Source organism: Canis lupus, chromosome 31 (assembly GCF_003254725.2).
Source record: "Canis lupus dingo isolate Sandy chromosome 31, ASM325472v2, whole genome shotgun sequence".
NCBI classification, from domain to species: Eukaryota; Metazoa; Chordata; class Mammalia; order Carnivora; family Canidae; genus Canis; species Canis lupus.
The window spans coordinates 28,927,384-28,947,715 of NC_064273.1; the positions used below are offsets into that span (position 1 = coordinate 28,927,384).

The 20,332-nt window shown below is 50.7% G+C and overlaps 2 protein-coding genes and 1 non-coding gene across 7 annotated transcripts in view; 1 reads left to right on the forward strand and 2 right to left on the reverse strand.

The window, feature by feature from the left end:
- Positions 1-20,332, forward strand: part of ITSN1 (intersectin 1) — a 215,769-nt gene that overhangs the window by 177,699 nt on the left and 17,738 nt on the right. For 4 of the 5 annotated variants that reach the window (XM_049104747.1, XM_049104748.1, XM_025449776.3 and 1 more), the window contains 4 exons: positions 5,377-5,498; positions 7,288-7,394; positions 14,325-14,508; positions 17,041-17,139. In XM_049104747.1, coding sequence (XP_048960704.1) covers positions 5,377-5,498; positions 7,288-7,394; positions 14,325-14,508; positions 17,041-17,139 — 512 coding nt within the window. The remainder of the gene's footprint in view (positions 1-5,376; positions 5,499-7,287; positions 7,395-14,324; positions 14,509-17,040; positions 17,140-20,332) is intronic. The other variant, XR_007407674.1, reaches the window with a different exon arrangement.
- LOC112661904 (60S ribosomal protein L10-like) lies at positions 14,743-15,773 on the reverse strand. Its single transcript, XM_049104520.1, has 2 exons — positions 15,599-15,773; positions 14,743-15,196 (listed from the first exon to the last, which is right to left on the reverse strand). The coding sequence occupies exons 1-2, from the start codon at positions 15,771-15,773 to the stop codon at positions 14,817-14,819; spliced, it is 555 nt and encodes a 184-aa protein (XP_048960477.1). The 3' UTR covers positions 14,743-14,816.
- Positions 15,180-15,313, reverse strand: LOC112661960 (small nucleolar RNA SNORA70). The gene has a single exon (XR_003138114.1). It is a non-coding gene; the product is annotated as a small nucleolar RNA SNORA70 (small nucleolar RNA).

Sequence of the window (20,332 nt, forward strand, 5' to 3'; positions counted from 1 at the left end):
CCACCTTATCTCCGTCCCTCGTCCCACCACCTTATCCCCTTCCTACTTCCCACCTTATTTCTTTCCCACTTCCCACCTTAGCCCCTTCCCGTTTCCAACCTTATCTCCATCCCTTGTCCTATCACCTTATCCCCTTCCCTCTTCCAACCTTATCCTCTTCCTACTTCCCACCTATCCCCTTCCCTCTTCCCACCTTATCTCCATCCCTTGTCCTATCACCTTATCCCCTTCCCTCTTCCAACCTTATCCTCTTCCTACTTCCCACCTATCCCCTTCCCTCTTCCCACCTTATCTCCATGCCTTGTCCTATCACTTTATCCCCTTCCTACTTCCAACCTATCCCCTTCCCACTTCCCACCTTATCCCCTTCCCACTTCCCATCTTACCTCCTTCCCTCTTCCCACCTTATCTCCATCCTTCTTCCCACCACCTTATCCCAGGATCTTCCCACTTTCCTACTTTCCACTTTTTCTGCTTTCCGCTTCCCACTTTATCTCCCACAGCGTCTCTGCATTTATCTGGCACGCTGGCCCCACATCCGCAGCATAATGGCCCATCCTCCCTGATACAGGACCCCCCCCCCCCAGCCTTCCTCTGTCGGTATGAGGAGCAGGAGCATCTATTTCTCCGAGTCCTGCCAACTCCACCATCCTGTCGCAGCCTAGAGGCCTGTTCTCCACTGCCTGCTATTTCACGTTTACTTTTCATGTCGAGTCTCCCTCCGGGCTGTGAGTTTCCTTGTGGACAAGGACTTTATCTTGCTCATTTCTGTGTCTCTTGGACTTCCTAGGAACTTAATAAATATTTATTGACCATCTTATAGTATATCTTGGCCCATTCATACCAGGAGCAAGGCCTGTTTATTTGCTTTGCTCCGTGGCCAGCTTGCTGTGGGGGCTGGTTTGGTTTTTGAAATTATGGGTCTTGTTGGGAAAGGAAGTAGAGCGGTCGGGGGTGCAGAGAGGGGGGTGATTCTCAGGTTTTACCCTAAGTGCTTCTGTATCCTTTGAACTGTCTACAGTAAGCCTGTGTTTATGTATTACTTTCGTAATAAAGCAATTTATTTAGATTATGCTGTTCAAAGAAACATTTCCAATTGAGGGGACAGGATAACCTCTCTGGGTAAAATTTTCCCATATTCTCTCCAGTGCCCCAGCCTCAAATCCTTCCAAAGGGGTGCCATGGCCCTCTCCATTTTATAGATGTGTCTAACTACACAAAAGTACAAGGGACAGCACATAGATTAGGAATTTTATGTGGGCTGTAGTTGGGGATCATTTTTAACTGCCTGGAGTCACTCGAAATGTTATTTCAGCTGGGAGTGGATTATAGTTAGTTCTAAGAAGCCCTTCATCACACCGAGCTGTCCATGAAAAGTTATTTGCTGTACTTTATCCTCTCGCTTTTCACCGGGAAAGTGAGCCAGAAAACCATGTTTATCCTGGTTCCCAAAGGAGAGAAGGACCACGTCCCTCCACCCTTAAAGAAAACTTCTATTTGAAATGTCTTTTCCATTTACCCTGCTCTGAATAATGCACTTTTTAAACTCGTTTGTTTTTCTAAATACTAAATTTTTCAAAGAAACGATATTTTTTAGTTCAAAGTGCCTGCTTCAAGTCTGTAATGGTTCTCTCGGTCTGGCAACCACCAGCAAGGATTTTTAAAACAGCATCCTACAGGTCAGTTCGGTAGCTAAAAAGACGATTGAAAGCCAACACTGTTGGCTTACAATGCTGAGACGAATCTCCCCCACAGAATCTCTGCTTTTCATTGCATCCTGAGGCCTGGAGAGGCCAACCGAGCCATGCCCCTGTCTCCAGGCAGGCTGGTAGGTGGACGGTGTGGGGTGGAATTTGTTGGGGGCAAGCAGCCCAGAGTCCCACAGCCTCTCCCAGCTCCATCAGCTCTGATGTGGGTCTGCGGGTGGATGGACCAGAAAGCTGGAGCTGCCCAGAGTAGGAGGCCATGTGGCCTCCTCATGCCCCCCACCTGCCCTTGTGCAACAGACCTCCAGTGCACCCCACACTGGCCCCAACACCTGGGATTCTGGAACTGATGGCTTTAATCCACCCTAGACCTTGTGCTCTTGCTCTGGCTCTGAGCTTCTTCAAACTGTACCATGTAAAACTTGAAGACTCGGAAGAACTTCTGAAATCCAGAGCAGTGGATGCAGTACAAGCCTCTGTTTGGTGGGGAGTCAGCACCACCCTCAGCCTGCTGTGTGTGTGTGGGGGGGTACCACCTTCAGGCTGTGGAGGGAGTCAGCACCACCCCCAGCTGATGACCCCAGGCTTAGCCTGCTCTTGAGGGCAGGCATTCTCCTCTTTCCCTGTAAATCCTCCTCCATCAGCTAGGGCCAGACTCATAGTAGGACATCCAGTAACAATTTGTGGAATGAATGAATGAGATCTGCGAACAAGCTTCAAGAGGACCCGCGGACCTTATAAAATTGTGTGCAAAAAAAAAAAAATTGTGTGCAAATTGTGCGTCTATTGTGTGTGTTGTACCCATGGGTTTTCTGGGGTCCAAGTTGATAGCATCCGTCATACCTTCCAAGGGAAATTGTGACCTAAGGGGACGTTCCAAAGCCTGGTCCAACCAGTGCCCAGGTTTTTTTAAATTTTTTTTTTTGACCAATGCCCAGTTTGTATCCCTGTAAACATCACCGCACAGTGGTTGTGGGATGAGTCTTAGAACTGCAGCCCCAAACAATATCCACAATATTCTGACATCCCTGCAGAAAGGAATGTCCTGAAAATTCTAGGGGAAGACTCTGCGCCATGGGGGTTCAGACAAGTCCCCAAGGACTGCACCCTGCCCTGTAACAAGAAATGGCCTCAGCCCTGGGCTCTTGGAGCCACTCATGGGAAGCTTTGGTGAGAACAGAGCAGGAAGGGGGTGTCTCCTCCCAAACGGAAGAGTGTTTCCCGGGTGACTCTCTCCTGAAGGCCAAAGAAATCAGTGGGATCACTCTACTTTCCAGAAACCGAAGCTCACGCAGAGGCTGGCCGAACTGAGCAGAGTGAGCCATCAGGACTTGCTTCCTTCCTGAAAGTTCACCGAGGAGGTAGTGGTTCGAATAAAGCCCGGCCAACGCCCCAAGCCACAAGGGACAGCTGGGACGGGCTGGTGGCTGAGCAGAGGCCCCAGGCCGCAGGTTCAGCTGCAGCGCTGCGCCGTGCTTTGTGCTCAGCGCATGGCCCTGCGGAACGACAGCTTGGCCACACCGCAGTGGCTTTCGATGAGGTCTCAGATGGATGGGCGTGGAGGGTATTAACGTCAGGACGGCTCATCCCTGCTGCTTTCCCGGCATCCATCTGCCTGCCCATCCTGGAATTGTCCTGTTCCAGGAAGAGAAGCTGCCGCATTCTAGAAAGCGCATTTGGCCAGGGAGGTGAAAAGACTGAGGCCTGGAAGCACTCAGACTCGGAGTTAATGTCTGGCACAGTAACACGCTCGCTAAGAAGTCAGTGATATCATTCGCCCCCAGAGGGATCATTCTATTTCCAGAAGCTTCCAGCATGCTGACTAGGTCATGAGCCCAAATAACTACCTATGAGGTGTGTGTGTGTGTGGCGGGGGGTGATAATCTGATTTCTAACAAGTTCCCCGGTGCTGCTGCTGCTGCTGGTCTGGGGTCCTTGATGCCCACTGGTGGCCACAGGTGTTTTCACGTCATGCTCCATCGCGCCCCCTCGTGGGGAGACGGTATGAGAACAGCAAGTGAATGGGGTTCTGGGCCCCGACTCCCACCCACATCCAGGACACCTCTCAGCCTGTTTTATAAAATCTGATTTTTGTGTGTGTGATTAAATGAAAAACCCGCCACAAAAAGGAGAGGAGAGCCCACTGGCCTGGAACAGGTGGGGCCAGGCCTGGATGAGGGGCATTCCTGGGAACAGAGCTCCCCACCCTTCATCCCAGTGTGTCAGGGGACAACCTCTGCTGATAACCTGAGAACTTTCGATGCAGACAAAACCCTAAATGACCGGCTAAGTGAGCAGAGGCAAGGGCAGGCACCGCCTCCTGTGCGTGCCCCATGTGAGGTCAACAGAGCCATTGTCTCAGGCACCTGGGGCCACCTTTGTGCCCACCTGCCTGCCGTTGGAGGGGTTTCCCTGTCTGTCTGCAGGCCTGCTGCTCAGCTCCACAGGCCCAGGGCAGCAGCCTGGCTCCGTTTAGGGGGCACCATCTGAATGCACTCCACGCCTGTCTCCCCAGGCCCATCGGGAGCCTCAGCACAGCCACTTCGTCCTCCCAAATCCAACCTTGGGATAACTTGATCCCCTCCTGTAGATTGGACCCGAGGTAGAGCCCAGTTTCTGGTGTCAAAGTGTCAGGTTAGACTCTTGGCCACCCCCCAGCTGAGAGATCTTGGGTAAGTCAGCCTGTCTAAACCTTCATTCCCCCGTCGGTAAAATGGTGATGATTGTGGGATCTAGGTGAGCCTTCAGGACCGCTGTCCACGAAAGGCTCCTTGTACTGCACCTGGCAGGCGTGAGCCCTCAGGAAATGTGGGCCAATTGCTGTTTTGTCTTCTTTCGATGTTATTTTAGCGGTTTTGATGAAGCAGGAGCATGCCGACTGTATTAGTTTGCTAGGGCTGCTGTAACAAATGGCACAAACGGGGAGGCTGAAAACAATGGAAATTTATTTTCTCACACTTTTGGAGATAACTCCACAATCAGGTGTTGGCCAAACCATGTTCCTCTGGAGGATTTAGGAGAGATTTTTTTCCATGCCTTTCTCTTAGCTTCCAATGGCTGCCAACGATCCTTGGGGTTCCTTGGCTTACAGCGGCTTCACTCCAGTCCTTGCCTGTGTTGTCACATGACCTTCTTTCTGTCTGTCTCTGTATATCTTCTTTTTTTTTTTTTAAGATTTTATTTATTTTATTTGAGAGAGAGAGAGCAGGGGAACTGGCTAAAGGAAAGGGAGAATCTCAAGTAGATTCATGCTGAGCATGGAGCCTGAGATGGGGCTCGATCCCACGAGATCATGACCTGAGCAAAACCAAGAGTCAGATGCTTAACCGACTGAACCACCCAGGTCCCCCTGTATGTCTTCTTATAAGGACATATTGGATTAGGGCTCACCAGTCATATTGGGTTAGGGCTCACGTTCATTGAGTAAGACTTCCTCTTAATTTGATTGTATCTGCAGAAACCCTATTTCCAAATAAGGTCACATCCACAGGTGCCAAGGGTTAGGACTTACAGGTGTATTATTAGGGGACACAAATTCAACCCATAGCACTGCCCAACTAGAGTGAGACCACAGGGGCCCGCAGGCATGAGGCCCCGGAGCTCTTCACTGTGAAGCTGCGAGCGCATCCCTCGACTTGCCCTGAAATGTCCCGATGGTTGTGTTTTCCAGGGTGCTCAGACTTACACCTCTTGGATATGTTGACCCCAACGGAGAGAAAGCGACAAGGATACATCCATGAGCTCATTGTCACAGAGGAGAACTATGTGAATGACCTGCAGCTGGTCACAGAGGTAAGGGCCGCGGTGGGTGCTGGGGGTGCTGGGAGCACTGGCAGAGAGGGTGGGGAGGGGGTGCTCTGTGAAGGAGGACTCTCTCCTGATTCTCAGCCTGAGAAATTTTCTGACATGTGGGGAGGCATCTGGATGGGAAATCACATAGGAGATTCGTACCCAAGAGAAGGTGGTTGGACTCTCATCCATGGCCCTCTGAGTCATCTCGATAGAGGGGCAGAGATCACTCGTGCCAAGGGGTGAATGAGTCCCTGAGGAGGTGTATGGAAGGAGACCTGTGGGCAGGAAATTGAGAGTCTAGACTCTACTCAGAAGTAGGGGCTTAGCCACCAACTAGTTGATGCCATCGAGCTTGTCACATGGTGTCCTGGCTCTCAGGGTTGGCATTTGAAAATGGCAGCCAACCTGGCCAAGTTCTCATGGTACAATTTCCCCCTGAGGAAAATCTGCTGCAGAGAATGAAGATGTTTCTTCTCGGGTCCTGATGCACACCCCTAACTCCCTCCCCCGACCCGGATGACACCTCATTTTGTCTCTCCCCCGGGTAGCTGATGAAAGGCCTGGGCCTCTTGGTCTAGGAGGAGGGGGAGACACAGAGTTGGGAACCCCTGCTTTTCAGGAAGCCTTTTGCTCATACTCATGGGAAAATGCCGTATTAGTGAACAGGGGTTTGTAGGGCTGGATGGGAGGGTCACTCAACAGTTTGAAAAGTGCTATAACAGTTGTGAAACTCCTGCCATCCCCCACCCCCCCCCACCTCCCACCATCTAACTGCTGTGCAACCATCTCCTTGGGCCCCAGGAAAGCCACCACCCAGCTGCCCTGTGTTGAATGAGAATAGGAGGTAGGATGGGTTCCTGATCCAGGAGGCCACCATTCCTGCATTAGGACATGTTAGTGAACACTCAAAAAAGGCGCCCCTTCCTCAGGACGCTTGACTGTCACTTAAATGCACAACCTAGGATGCCTAGGATGAGAGTGTCACTGCCCTGAGACGTGGCCCTTGTGTGCAGTGGGCTGGCATATGCCAGCTTCAACGTCAGCCTGAGAATGCATGAAGAATAGGGCTCCCAGGGGACAGCCCGAGCCTGACCACGTTTATTTCAATGATAGGCTGTCCCCTGTCTAAAGACCCTTCAGAAGAGCAGCCCACCTCCGGTGGTAGACAATGACCTCCTTGGAGGCAGGGCCTCACCACCAGGTGGGGCTGGGCCGAGAGCTGTGATGCACCCCGAGCCACCCAGCCACACAGAGCTTGGAGCCTGGGCAGGCTCGTTCCCTTCCCGGAGCCACAGCCAGTCCTTACCCGAGGCCCACCCAGCGCAGGCCGAGGGCCTAGCCGAGCTGCAGAAGCCTCCACCCAGGCTCTCTGGCGGAGGCCCTGCTGCCCACAGCTGCTCCCTTAAGGATGCCCCAGGCTTGTCTGGGCAGCAGATCCTGCCACGTGCATCCTGAAGCCCCCACTCCCCCCCACTCCCCTCCCCTGCTCCCCTCAGTGGGCAGATACGAGTGTGCATGACTGCACAGGCCTCTCACCTTTGTCCTGCTGGAGATAAGGCCCATCCTCTGGAGTTCAGCTGCCCCCCCCTTTGTTGAACAGTGCACACCTGCTGGGGACCCCCCCAACCGCTCAGGCAGGCAGAGGAGGGGCCGTCTGCTGCAGAAGCTGCGGGAAGGCGGGGGGCCAGCTTCCGGGCCTCCCCCCAGCCCCCACAAGGGCGCAGACGCGTGTTGGAGTTGTAAAGCTAACTGTTTGCTTTCTGAACTGCTTCGTTTTCTGCACCTGTAGATCTTTCAGAAACCCCTGATGGAGTCTGAGCTGCTGACAGAAAAAGAGGGTGCTATGATTTTTGTTAACTGGAAGGAGCTGATTATGTGTAATATCAAACTATTGAAGTAAGCCTCTCCCCGCTAACCCCAGCCTCGCTTCGCGCCCCCCGCCCAAGGCTCTCACACACTAGAACTTTTGTGTGGGTGCGTCCGTGTGTCCCCCATGCATGCCGCCCCGTGTGTCTCTCCCCGCCTCTTTTGCTCATTTCCACTCACAAGCACCATGGCTCCTTTGTGCCCCCGATGCTTTCCAGAAACATCCACCCCCCCACGCCCCCTAGTCTGTCGCTGCAGAGAGTTGAATGCCAAGGTCCTGCTTGTACCGGGGTCTAGGGACTCTGGAGCGGGGCCGGGGGTGGCTCCTGACCGCGGATCTGCTCCTTCCTAGGGCCTGGGCAGCTCCCCACTCCCCTGCCCACAGACCCGGGGGTCCTGGGGCGAATGTTCCTGTGGGACCTTCTTGGCTCCTGCAGGTGGAAAAACAATAGGAACATTTGCTGCCCATCAATTTCCTCAGATCCACGCCCCGAGAGGATGTATATATTAAAGATTTTATTTATTTATTCATGAGAGACACAGAGAGAGGCAGAGACACAGGCAGAGGGAGAAGCAGGCTCCATGTAGGGAGCCCGATGCGGGACTCGATCCCAGGACCCCGGGATCACGACCTGAGCTGAAGGCAGAGGCTCAACCACTGAGCCACCCAGGCGTCCCTGGAGCTGCTTATATTTTATTCCCATTTCAGTTTCCAGAGGCAAAGTGCAGGGCCAGAGAGGAAGCTCTGGGCCTGGAGTCAGCAGACCAGTTCCCTGTCCTTCCTTTCTGACCCTCTGGGTCCCCAGCTGTGAGGTCAGGGGAGGGAATTATGTCATCACGAGGGTCCCTTCCAGTTCTACAAAGAATCCCCCACATCGGGGCCCAGGGGGCCATGGTTTGGAACATCCCTGGCTAAGAACACGGAGTAGACCCAGGTCCGCGGGGATACAGCCAGCCTGGGAGGACCGTCCTCCGCTGGGCCCAGGGGTGGAGAGCAGCCCCGGGAGCTGGCGTCCCTTCCTGATCAAGACATTCACAGAACGAGCAAGTAGCCATTTCCTACATGTGACCCCTTGTTCTTATAAATCCCGGTCCCCACTTTCCTGAGTGTGTGTTTGGGGGCAGTTGAGGGATGGAGAGAGAGCTGGATGTGAAGCAAAACTATGACACCTGCTTTCTCTGTGCTCTGGAGAACTAATACTCAGAGGGGACCCCGAGGGGTGCTTGGAGAAAGTATTTCCATCCTCCTCCTCCAGAACGATGCTATGGAAGCTTCTGGGTCAGGCGCTCGGGCTCACACCTTGCTCTGGCCCTACTGGCTGTGTCTCTGGGCAAGTCACTTAGGCTCTCTGGGTCCTCAGTGTCCTCGTCTGTGAAATGGGGATGATAAGTGTACCTCCTGCATCGGGTGGTTATTAGGGGGTCATTAGATGACAGGTGCCTGGCCTTGGAGAGAGGCCGCCCTATCCCCTGGGGCCGGGGAGCTGGCAGCCCCTGACCCTAACACACGCTCAGCCTAAAGGGCTGGAGACAAGTTGTTCCAAAATAGACACAGAAGTTGTCTGTTGAAAATATTCCTACAAGTTAACACCCCCGCCTTGGGCAGCTGTCAGTGGGGGGTGGGCAGGTGGGAGATGTGTCTGATGTGCCCAGGTCCCCCCACCACCTGCCCATCGGGGAAGGTCCGACTGAAAGCGCTGCTGGCATCGCCCCCCCCGTACCTTTCCGTGGTCCCCCCACTTCACCCTCCCTCCTGTCATGTCAGGGAAGCAGAAGCCCCTTCCCGGAGCCCTGTCCTGGCCAGGCCCGTGTGCTCCTTCCTCCCATTGGCTCCGATGTGCTCCAGGGCCCTGTTTCCGCTGGGGGAGCCGGGCTGGGAGAGGGCCAGTGCCTCACGGCACACACCAGGCAAGCCGGGCCCAGGCTGCTCTGTGGGTGACCCGCGGACGTCCCAGCCAGGGCTGCCCACCTCCGGAAAAGAATGTGGAAGCAGGAGGCAAATGCCCTAAGATTTTTATTTTTATTTTTAAAAAGATTTTATTTATTTATTCATGAGAGACACACAGACAGAGGCAGAGACACAGGCAGAGGGAGAAGCAGGCTCCATGCAGAGAGCCTGATGCGGGACTCGATCCCGGGACCCCGGGATCATGGCCTGAGCCAAAGGCAGATGCCCAACCACTGAGCCACCCAGGTGTCCCTGTCCTAAGTTTTTGTCTGGGCTCCAGCATCTTCTAACTTGTTCTGGGCAGTTTTCCTTGTACCCCTTGTTTTGGGGCCTGTAAAAGTGCAGTCATGGTGCTCGCCCTGTGGGGATGCGGGGGTATTCTGAGGAGCGAGGAGGTCGGCCGTACTACTGGCCCGCTGTCAATCATGTCCATGTACCCCGACAGCACCCTCTCCCCTCACGGTGTCCCTGAGCTCTGTCCCCTTCCTCTGTCCCCATCAGTTAATTTGGGTGAATTTTCTAATGGTTTCCTATTCTAGAAAAAATATTTATTAGGAGCCTCCTGGGGGCCTGATTTCTTTTGCTTCTCTTCAATACGTTAAAATTTTAATTTATTTTTTAGTTAAAAAAATTTACACATACAGAAAAATGAAAAGAATTATGGGGTGAGCGCCCATATTGTAGATTGTACCAGGAACATTTTGCTATGTTCCTTCATTGCATCACCTTAATTTCCTCATGCAAAGGAATGACCCCAATGATGGGGAGATTCTAGGGCTCCTTGCAGGCTGGCAGAGGAAGGCGTGTTTGGATAGAGAGTATGAGGCAGCCCTCCCTGCATGGTCACTAGTGAGCAGCTGCATATCTGGCCTTCCTGACCCAAGAGCCAGCGACTCCTTGTGCTTGGTGGGAGTGGGGAGGACATGGGACTTAGGAAACAGATAAAGAAGAAGTAAATAAATGAAAATAAAGGGGTGCTAACTGGGGCCTAGGGACTTCCTACTAATAAGGCCTCTGGTTGGCAGTTAGAACGGATGATTCGGGATCCCTGGGTGGCGCAGCGGTTTGGCGCCTGCCTTTGGCCCAGGGCGCGATCCTGGAGACCCGGGATCGAATCCCACATCGGGCTCCCGGTGCATGGAGCCTGCTTCTCCCTCTGCCTGTGTCTCTGCCTCTCTCTCTCTCTGTGTGACTATCATAAATAAATAAAAATTAAAAAAAAAAAAAAAAGAACGGATGATTCACTCTCTTACTGGTGAGCTGTGAAATTTGCTTTTAAGAAGCAGAGGAGGGGGATCCCTGGGTGGCGCAGCGGTTTGGCGCCTGCCTTTGGCCCAGGGCGCGATCCTGGAGACCCGGGATCGAATCCCACGTCAGGCTCCCGGTGCATGGAGCCTGCTTCTCCCTCTGCCTATGTCTCTGCTTCTCTCTCTCTCTCTGTGCGACTATCATAAATAAAATAAAAATTAAAAAAAAAAAAAAAAAAGAAGCAGAGGAGGGAAGAAGGATCTTTTCACAGTAAGAGCAGGTGTCTCGGCCCAGCTGTCAGAAGTGATAGCAGAGGGGATGCAGACGTGACGTAGGGCCATGCGACATAGGGCCATGCAAACCCAGGTCCTGGGAGATGTTTGCCTTTAATCAATCTCCTTTCCTTCCTCCTTGCTTGGAGAAAAATGAAGGAGCATCTAAAAAAAAAAAAAGTGACCTTTTTAACTTAATTAAGATAGACATAATTTTATTTATGTATTTTTTAATTAATTAATTTATTTTTAAATATTTCTTTTCCAGTTTTGATTTCCTTATGGAAACACATATTTCAACAGTTTTCTTTTTTTTTAAGATTTTTATTGATTTATTCTTGAGAGACAGAGAGAGAGAGGCAGAGACACAGGCAGAGGGAGGAGCAGACTCCATGCAGGGAACCTGACGTGGGACTTGATCCCGGGACTCCAGGATCGCGCCCTGGGCCAAAGGCCGGCACTAAACTGCTGAGCCACCAGGGCTGCCCTATGTATTTTTTTTAATGATTTTCTTTATTTGAGAGAGAGAGAGAGAGAGAGAGAGAGATAGCCAGAGAGAGAGAGGGAGAAGCAGGTTCCCCGCTGAGCTGGGAGCCCCACACAGGGCTCGATCCCAGGACCCCAAGATCATGACCTGAGCCAAAGGCAGATGCTTAACAGACTGAACCACACAGGTGCCCCCAGACATACTTTTTTTTAAAGCAGAAAACAAATACAAGGAGTAACCTAGCTCGGGGATAGAGACAGGGTGGAGGGAAATTTGGGCTGGGGGGGGCGGGAGGGTGAGGTGGGGCACGGAGATGCCAGGAGTGGTGGCAGGGAGAGGAGCCGCAGGGCGAGGGAGCGGACAGAGAGAAGTCGAGGTGGCAGGAGCACCCAGGGGGGGGAGCACAGGGTCTGGGTGCTGTGCCCGATGCCCCAGGCTCGCTGCTTACAGACCGCGAGCCCGGCCTCACAGCACCTGGGTTCGAGCACAGCTTGGGTCAGTATCAGTCGCGGGAGTTTGGTCAAGTCACTGGGCTTCCGCCAACAGCCAGTGGGGAGAATAAGCAATGGACGTACAAGGGGGTTTGACCCAAAGGATGCATAGGACGTCAGGCCAGCGCTTGCTCGGTGGACTTCAGAGGGTCAGGAGCACTCTTGCACCCAGCAAACAACTGAGCACTCTTTGAAATGCTCATTAGCTGATTGATTACCCTGGCCGGTCAAGGCCTTGACCCAGGAAGGTTAGATGAGGTGATGACCCAGGTTGCCAATGGGTGGAGCTGTGGCGACTGAGTCACATGAGCCCCGAGCCCGGTGACACCCTCTTTCCTTCCTTCCTTCCTTCCTTCCTTCCTTCCTTCCTTCCTTCCTTCCTTCCTTCCTTCCTTTCTTTTCTTCTTTCCTTCCTTTCTTTCTTTTTTTTTTTTTTAAGATTCTATTTATTCATGAGAGACACAGAGAGAGAGGCAGAGACACAGGCAGAGGGAGAAGCAGGCTCCCTGCGGGGAGCCCAATGTGGGACTGGATCCCAAGATCCCGGGATCATGAACTGAGCTAAAGGCAGATGCTCAACCACTGAGCCACCCAGGTGTCACTGACACCCTTTTTTCAAATCCACTGAGGCCCGGTCCTTGAAAGTCCTGCCTGTGCAGTAGAACATCCCAGGAGGAGACCGGCAACGGAACCTAACAGGTGCCTGGTCCATAGTAGGGGCCTGACTGTAGACCTGTCCCCTGGTTGGACAAGTTGAGTCTGTCCAGGACAAGTTCCTCCAGAACCCAGGCACTGGTTTAGCTTTTTCAACACAATGGCCATGTGTTGCCCTTTCTCTTCTCCTTGTCTCCTCCATGATTTTTTAAAAGCAAAAGAGTTGCGGGGAGGGGAGGAGGTTTGAGGGTACTTCCATTCCCTTAGAGAAAGACTATTTTGCTCCTCTTCATACAAAAATGATGGAACGATGGAATTTCTTCCAGTTTCCATCCATAGCAAGTTTATACCATGGTTACGTAGGGCTCCAGTTCCCCAGAATTGGGGGTGGCATCACCCTTGAGCAAATTTCTACATGTTGGGAGGTATTCCATCCCGACCCCCTCAGTGAGCAGTGGCCATTCAGCCCCTCACACACCAAGCAGCTAGTGCTGACCAGAGCCTCTCCCTACAAGGGCATCTGCCTGAGATGGAATTTCTTATTGCTCAGACCGCGTAACTTACTGTCCCCTAAAATTTCTCTCCTTGACCGGTTTGCCCAGTCCAAGGATTTTTCCTTTAGCCAAAAAATGGAGGAGGAAGAAAGTAAAGTGGTCTGAAGTTTTGAAAGGCTAATGCTAGTATTGCAAAGCTTCCTTGGAATTCTCATAGAGCCCTATCCTTCCCTCGGGGCTTCTCCAACATGGCCAGGAAGGCGGTCAAAGGAATTTCTAATAACAACCTCCCAACCTTATGTTAAAATCATATGCCATTCTGTTGTGTTTGTCCATCCATCCATCCATCCATCTGTCTGTCCATCCATCCATCCATCCATCCCTCCCTCCCTCCCTTCCTCCCTCCCTCGGGGAGGCAGAGCACAGTCATGGCCTCCCAGGTTGTGGCTCTGCCCTCGTAGTACATGGCTGTCATTGCTGGGTAGAAGCTCAGTGACGTGCCCTTCTAGGGGCTGATGTCAGGAGGTCACACACTGGAGCTCTGTGGGGGGAGCACAGTCCTGGCTCTCACGGCCCGGAACGCCTCAGACTGCAGCCGGATCCCAAAACAAATGCTTCCCAGTCCCTTCAGCCTCTTAACAGCTCCCAGGATATGAATCGTTTGGGTTCATTGGCCCATTATCCTATAAACAGGCTTCTCTCCTCGGAACTCCGTAATCCCGGCACCTTCAAATTAGCCACAGCGATGAAGCAGTGCTCGGCACAGAGAGTTCAGACAATCATTTATACCTGGCTTTGGTGAACAACATGGGATTAGTTTTCTGTGGCAGTTGATTTACCGTCTTGATTATGTTCTGTTGAGTCTGAAAATGAGCCTCCGTGTCCCTTGGCCACAGTAGCCTCCCACGGGTGGCACTAGCCCAGAGCAGACTCAGCGCCGGGGCCACGCTAGCCTGGGACTTCTGCCACAAATAGTCCATAAAATGAGACATCAACACAGAGATCCTGTCTGGGTTATGCAAGAAACAAGTCCCTATTTCTCCATGAGAAAAAAAATAAAAAAAGATTTCATATAAATAAATAAATAAATAAATAAATAAATAAATAAATAAATAAATAAATAAATAAATATTTCTCATGCTGACTTGTTCGGCAAAGATTTCTTTGAAAAGTTTTTATTCCCAAGAACCAGCAAACAGCCATCCTGCCCAAGAAAAATGCCCGGGTGACAGCTCCCTGTAGCACTAGGCCGGTTCCTTCTGTCCCCGTGTCCCCGAGCCCCCTTAGCGCCCCGTGTGCGCCCCGCGGTGTGCCCCCGCGCCGCCTCGAGGTGTGCCGGCCGCTCACCAGCCGTGTCCCCGCGCAGAGCGCTGAGGGTCCGCAAGAAGATGTCGGGGGAGAAGATGCCCGTGAAGATGATCGGCGACATCCTGACGGCGCAGCTGCCGCACATGCAGCCTTACATCCGCTTCTGCAGCTGTCAGCTCAACGGGGCTGCCCTCATCCAGCAGAAGACCGACGAGGCCCCGGACTTCAAGGAGTTTGTCAAAGTAAGGAGCCCCCCCCCCCGCCCCCGAGTAGCTGACTTGGGGCAGCTGGGTGTGCGAGGGGCGAATTCAAGCCTGCAAGCCTATTCCTGCTAAGGACGGCCCCCAGGCCCGGGGCTTGGCCGAGGACCAGGGCCCGACAGTGGCCGGCAGGTGTGGCTGTGAGCAGAGGCTTGGAGAGGACAGGCCGGCCCTGCACCTGCAAGCGCTGGTCCGCGGTCCAGGTGGTCCCAGTGCTTTTTTTTTTTTTTTTTTGACAGGAAGCAGGATTTATTGGTGGGCATGAATAGGGTTCGGGTGGTGCAAGGTTCTCATGAGTGCAGAGCCCTCCATTTGTCCAAGGGGCCACGACTAGGGATGTATGTGACCCCACAGCCATCTGGGATGAGCCGCTTTTCGGCCACCATATCTTCAAATTCATCCCCATTAAACTTAGTAAAGCCCCACTTCTTGGAGATGTGGATCTTCTGGCGGCCAGGGAACTTGAACTTGGCCCTGCGTAGGGCCTCAATCACATGCTCCTTGTTCTGCAGCTTGGTACGGATGGACGTGATGACTTGGCCAATGTGGACCCTGGCTACTGTGCCCTGGGGCTTCCCAAAGGCACCTCGCATACCTGTCTGCAACCTAGATTGGAGATAGCTTGATGTCAGACCTCGAAGTCGACCACAAAGGGCTGTCTCCAAGGCCCCTTAGGGCAACCCATACAATCAACAGGCTGCATACGCTACCAAGGAGGCTACTGTTTGCAGCCATGGCACACTGGGCCCCCAGGGAGAAAGAGCACAGTCGGCTTAATTGGCTGCAGACACGGTGCTACCTGAATGCAGGTTTAAATCATCCGTCTCATTTGTCAGGCTCGGTGGGGCTGGTGCATCTCAGGTTCCCCCTTCCGTTTGGTCTGAGCACCTCCCCACGCCCTGTTCTTTGCTGCAGAGGGAATGGCCAAGGAATCCCAACGGATCCTTTGTCCATTTCCCAGTTGGTTCTTGTCGTTGGCTTCAGGCTCTGAGAAGTGTTTGGGGCTGAGGGTGGGATGTCAGGACCTCTGCCCCGGAGGCAATAGGGGGTCTTGAGAGCTGTGTGTACCCACAAGGGACATCTGGGGAGGTGGGCCCCATGCTGCTGGAGGCCCCAGGGCTCTGGGACTTAGCCTTGGCCAGGGTGGGTCCCTGCTGGCCCCACTGGCCCACTCTACAGCCCCCAAATCTCCCAGAGAAAAAGACCACAGGAAAAGCATCAAATAACTGCTGCTGAGCCTCAGTCATATTTTGGTGAATAGAGCAATCATACTAACAGCAGGCTTCTCTTTGTACCTCGTGCATTTGGGGGCAGGCCATTCCCTCCTCCTCCATAATCCCGTGAATTATGGGAATCCACGGGAATCCCAGTGGAATTCCCATAATCAGTGGTATCATAATCAGTGGAATCACCACTGTGAGATACAAGGGTGGTCTCTCCTTGACCGAAGCATCCCACAGGCCTGTTCTCTCTTTCTCACCTGGTGTTTCTCAACGTGAAAGCGTTGATTCGCTATCCAATTAATAGGGAGCGTTCTAATGTCATTTGAAGGGGAGAGATACGGTAAGAAGCAGGCCCAGGGTGATCCAGAGACTGGAGAGCAGATGGTGGGCCACCTGGCTTTTCAGCCAACGGCCAGTCCTCCGCCGGCACATGGCAGGCTGAGTTCATCACTGGTTGCACTTGAACTTGAGGGAGATGCTGACACCATCCAGGGCAGGGGGCTTGTTTTCCCTCCCTCATCACCTCTCCTCACCTCATCCCTGCGGGGGTCTGACACACCTTTGCCAGGTTTGAGGTGTTCCTGGAATGATGATGTCCAGGCAGGAGCAGGTTCAGGCGCTGACACTTACTTCTCAGGACCTGGGGCCCAGGTCAGGGCAGCTGCCCGATTCTAAGGCGTTCAACTTGAGGACTGAGTCACCACGTAATCCCTGTGATTTACGGATGGGATCATCTTTGTCGAGTTGACAAAAGGTACAGGCGATCTAAGCCGGGGACAAGCCGCAGGCCTTGAGACTGTAGTCCTCCCCCTGCCTCGTGTCTCAGCTCCACTGTCCCCACCTGCCTGGGGCTCCCAGGGGTGTGTGCAGGCTCCATCTGCACCAGGCAATGAGATTTAGCCCTTCTGGCATCTCTGGGACTGAAGGGACATTTCTATTCTAACTCTATGGTCTTGTGTCTCGCTCTTGGGACTGTTAAAACGGTCTGACAGTAACAAGAAATGCTCTCTGGAAAGACAGACTCTCGCTTCTGTAAGGGGGGGACCATGTGTCCCAGGGAGCGTGTGCTGAATCTGCAGAGCAGAGGTTAACCCTGGCGGCTGAGTCACATCTACGGGCCTCCGACCTCCATCTGGGGCCAGAATAGTGAGTCAGGCTCTTCCAACTCCAGGCCCCTCTATTCTCGTTCTCGTCCAGATAAATGAGACAATGTGACGGGTGGGGAGTTGATGTCACTGACCAGATTTTTCAGATTTCTTAAGTACATTAAAAAAAAAATCTCTCATTTCAGAGGCTGGCAATGGACCCTCGATGTAAAGGGATGCCACTCTCTAGTTTTATCCTGAAGCCTATGCAACGCGTAACGAGATACCCACTGATCATTAAAAATGTAAGTACCCATCTTGCCTTTTCAAGCAGAGAAATGCTTTCTCAGCATTTCAGGGACCCGGGGTCATGGGCAAGTTCTCCAGCCAATGCACCTGATATCTGTTGCCTAGAATCATACACCAAGGGGATGTTGGAAGCATCTGCCCGGTAACTCAGAAAGAAAAACTGTTTATGGTGAAAAGAGCTAATAATATACAGTCTTAAGCTCTGAGACCCAGTGGTTTTCACCTCATAAGTTGGAAAATGAAATCTTCGTTCTTTGGTTCTTTTCCTAATAGAGGTATAATACCCTCGTGCCTTGATTTTCCCAGGAAGGAGAAAGAAATGTCATGCCTACTACCCATCTTCAGAAAGCCATTGTGAAGCCAATACCAAAAGAAAAAAAAATAGGATTTCAGTGTCTCTCTCTGTAATATGAGTGAGCAGACTCAGACATACTCTGAGCCTGTGATTATATAACCACAGGGGGCATACCTCCTGGAGAGAGGTTTTAGATCTCTAAAATAAAATAAAGATTTTATTTATTTATTCATGAGAGACACAAAGAGAGGCAGAGACACAGGCAGAGAGAGAAGCAGGATTCCTGCGGGGAGCCCGATGTGGGATTCGATCTTGGGACCCCGGGATCATGCCCTGAGCTGAAGGCAGACGCTCAACCACTGAGCCACTCAGGCGCCCCTCTGGCTCCCTTTAATGGAGACTTTAGAAATCCATATCTGGGTACTGAGGTGCTCATTGCTGTTGGAGTGTGACTGCTTTTTGGGTCCTTCAGTGGCAGAGTCAGGAATATATGTATATATGTATGTCATATTCATACACACATACTTTTATTTAAGTGTACACACATACATTTATATTTATTTCTAGATCAATTCATGTAGATAATAATGCATATTAAAACCCATGAGTTCATACTGATACCTCTTATTCTTTTTTTATTTTTTAAAGATTTTATTTATTTATCTGAGAGAGAGAGAGAGGGGAGAGAGAGAGAGAGAAAGAGCACAAGGAGAGGGAGTGGCAGGCAGAGAGAGAGGGAGAAGCAGACTCCCCACTGAGCAGGGACCCTGATGTTGGGGCTGGATCCCAGGACTCTGAGATCATGACCTGAGCCGATGGCAGACGCTTAACTGGCTGAGCCACTGAGGTGCTCCTCTTTTTTTCTTTTAAAAGATTTTATTTATTTATTTGATAGAGAGAGAGAGAGAAAGAGAGAGAGCACAAGCAGAGGAAGTGGCAGGGAGAGGGAGAGGGAGAAGCAGGCTCCTTGCTGAGTAGGGAGCCCAATGTGGGACTCGATCCCAGGACCCTGGGATCATGACCTGAACCGAAGGCAAATGTTTCACCTTCTGAGCCACCCAGGTGCCCCAGGAAGAGAATATTAAAAGGTGGCCAGTTACAAGATACATATGAAAACCACAAAAGTACTAAGATGAAATACCGTTTATGATGCTAAGGTGGAGAAATTCTTAGCGTGGCACTAAGGGCAGAAATTTAAAAGATTTAGGGTTGTAGCGAACGTAAAAAATATTTTATTCTGGAAACAACCTAGATATTAGATAAAGCAAATAAATTACAGTAGGTCTGTACTCTGAAAATATTTTGAAAAATACAGAGACTTCTATGTATGTAAAAAAAAAATCATGAGACATCTTACAGTGCGGTTCATTTTGTCAAACAGAGGAAAAATGAGATGTGATTATTGAATGTGTACAGAGCATCTAAAAGGAGTTCAAGGGATGCCCTTCAGTGTTACCTGGTTACCTCTGGGGTAGGATAATGAGAGGGGAACTTCCACATTTGCTCTATGTACTTCTGTATTCTTTGAATCTTGCATATCAAGAATGTGTTAATATGCTATTTGCATAAGCATTTTTCTTAAAAATTTCTGTGTGACAAAATATAATGAACAATAATGAAAGGCAAATGATAGGTGTAAGCTGGGTAACCACATTTCAGACTGTAAGTAGGATATGAAATATCCATAGATTACCCATCTATACCTATGTATGTATGTATCTATCTATCATCTATGTAAGGCAACTTACAGCTCAAGAAGAAAAAAATACTCCAATTGGAAAATAGGCAAAATACACAACTAGATATTTCTGACAGGCAGTGTAGAGTAGCGGTGAAGAACACATAGTCAGGAGCCAGGCTGCTTGGGTTTAAATCTCAGTACCGCTGCTACGTGCCCTTGAGGTACAATGCTCCTCTCTGAGCATCAACTTCTTCAGTAAATTAGGGACACTAATAATACCTACTGCAAAGGGTTATGAGAATTAACCAAGGTAGTATATGGAAAGTACCTGGCTCCTACTAAATAGTACATAAACATTAGCTTTATCATTTAGTACACTTGTATACTAAATATACAAAAAGCTTAAGTTAACTATGTAATAAAAGAGATGCATAACAAAAGAAGAAAATACCTTGTTTTGGGCTTGCCAGATAGGCATATCTTGAAAATGTAGGTCGCCAGGGTGAGCAAAGATGCTGGTCGAAGGTAGAGTGGATCAGCCTTTTGGAGGGTGATGGACAGATCAAACTGCAGATTCTCTTGGCTGAACGCCTCCCCCTCTAGGAATTTATTCTGCAAAAATAATCTCAGAAATATTGAAAAATTAAGAACACTATGAAGCTGTATGGGAAGGGAAATATTTAAATGCCAGGTAGTTCATCCTTAGAATGATATATCATAGGGTCCTTAAAAGTGGTTCACTGGTTGAGGGTCCTGGAGTCAAGTCCCGTATCGGGCAGGGAGCCTGCTTCTCCCTTTGCCTATGTCTCTGCTGCTCTCTCTGTCTCTTCATGAATAAATAAATAAAATATTTGAAGGAAACAAATGATAGCATAGGTCCACATAAAATGGACATCAAATGACATAACTTATGAAGTGGAGAAAAAACAGGGTGCAAAATGGTACAGTGTAGTGTGGTAGTATGGTTCAGTTTTTATTTTCTAAAAAGTGTGTGTGTGTGTGTGTGTAGGCAAAGCATTTGACTAATATATAGAAATTCTCTCCAGATGGGGAGATTACGGATGATTTTTAGGATCTTCATTACTTCCCGAATTTTCTGAATTTTGACACTCTGATAATTAGAGAAATTAATAAGCCCATTTTCATTTTGAAGCAAAATAAAACAAACTGTTTGAACTAATACACAAGTTCAGTAAAATTGTAAGATAGAAAA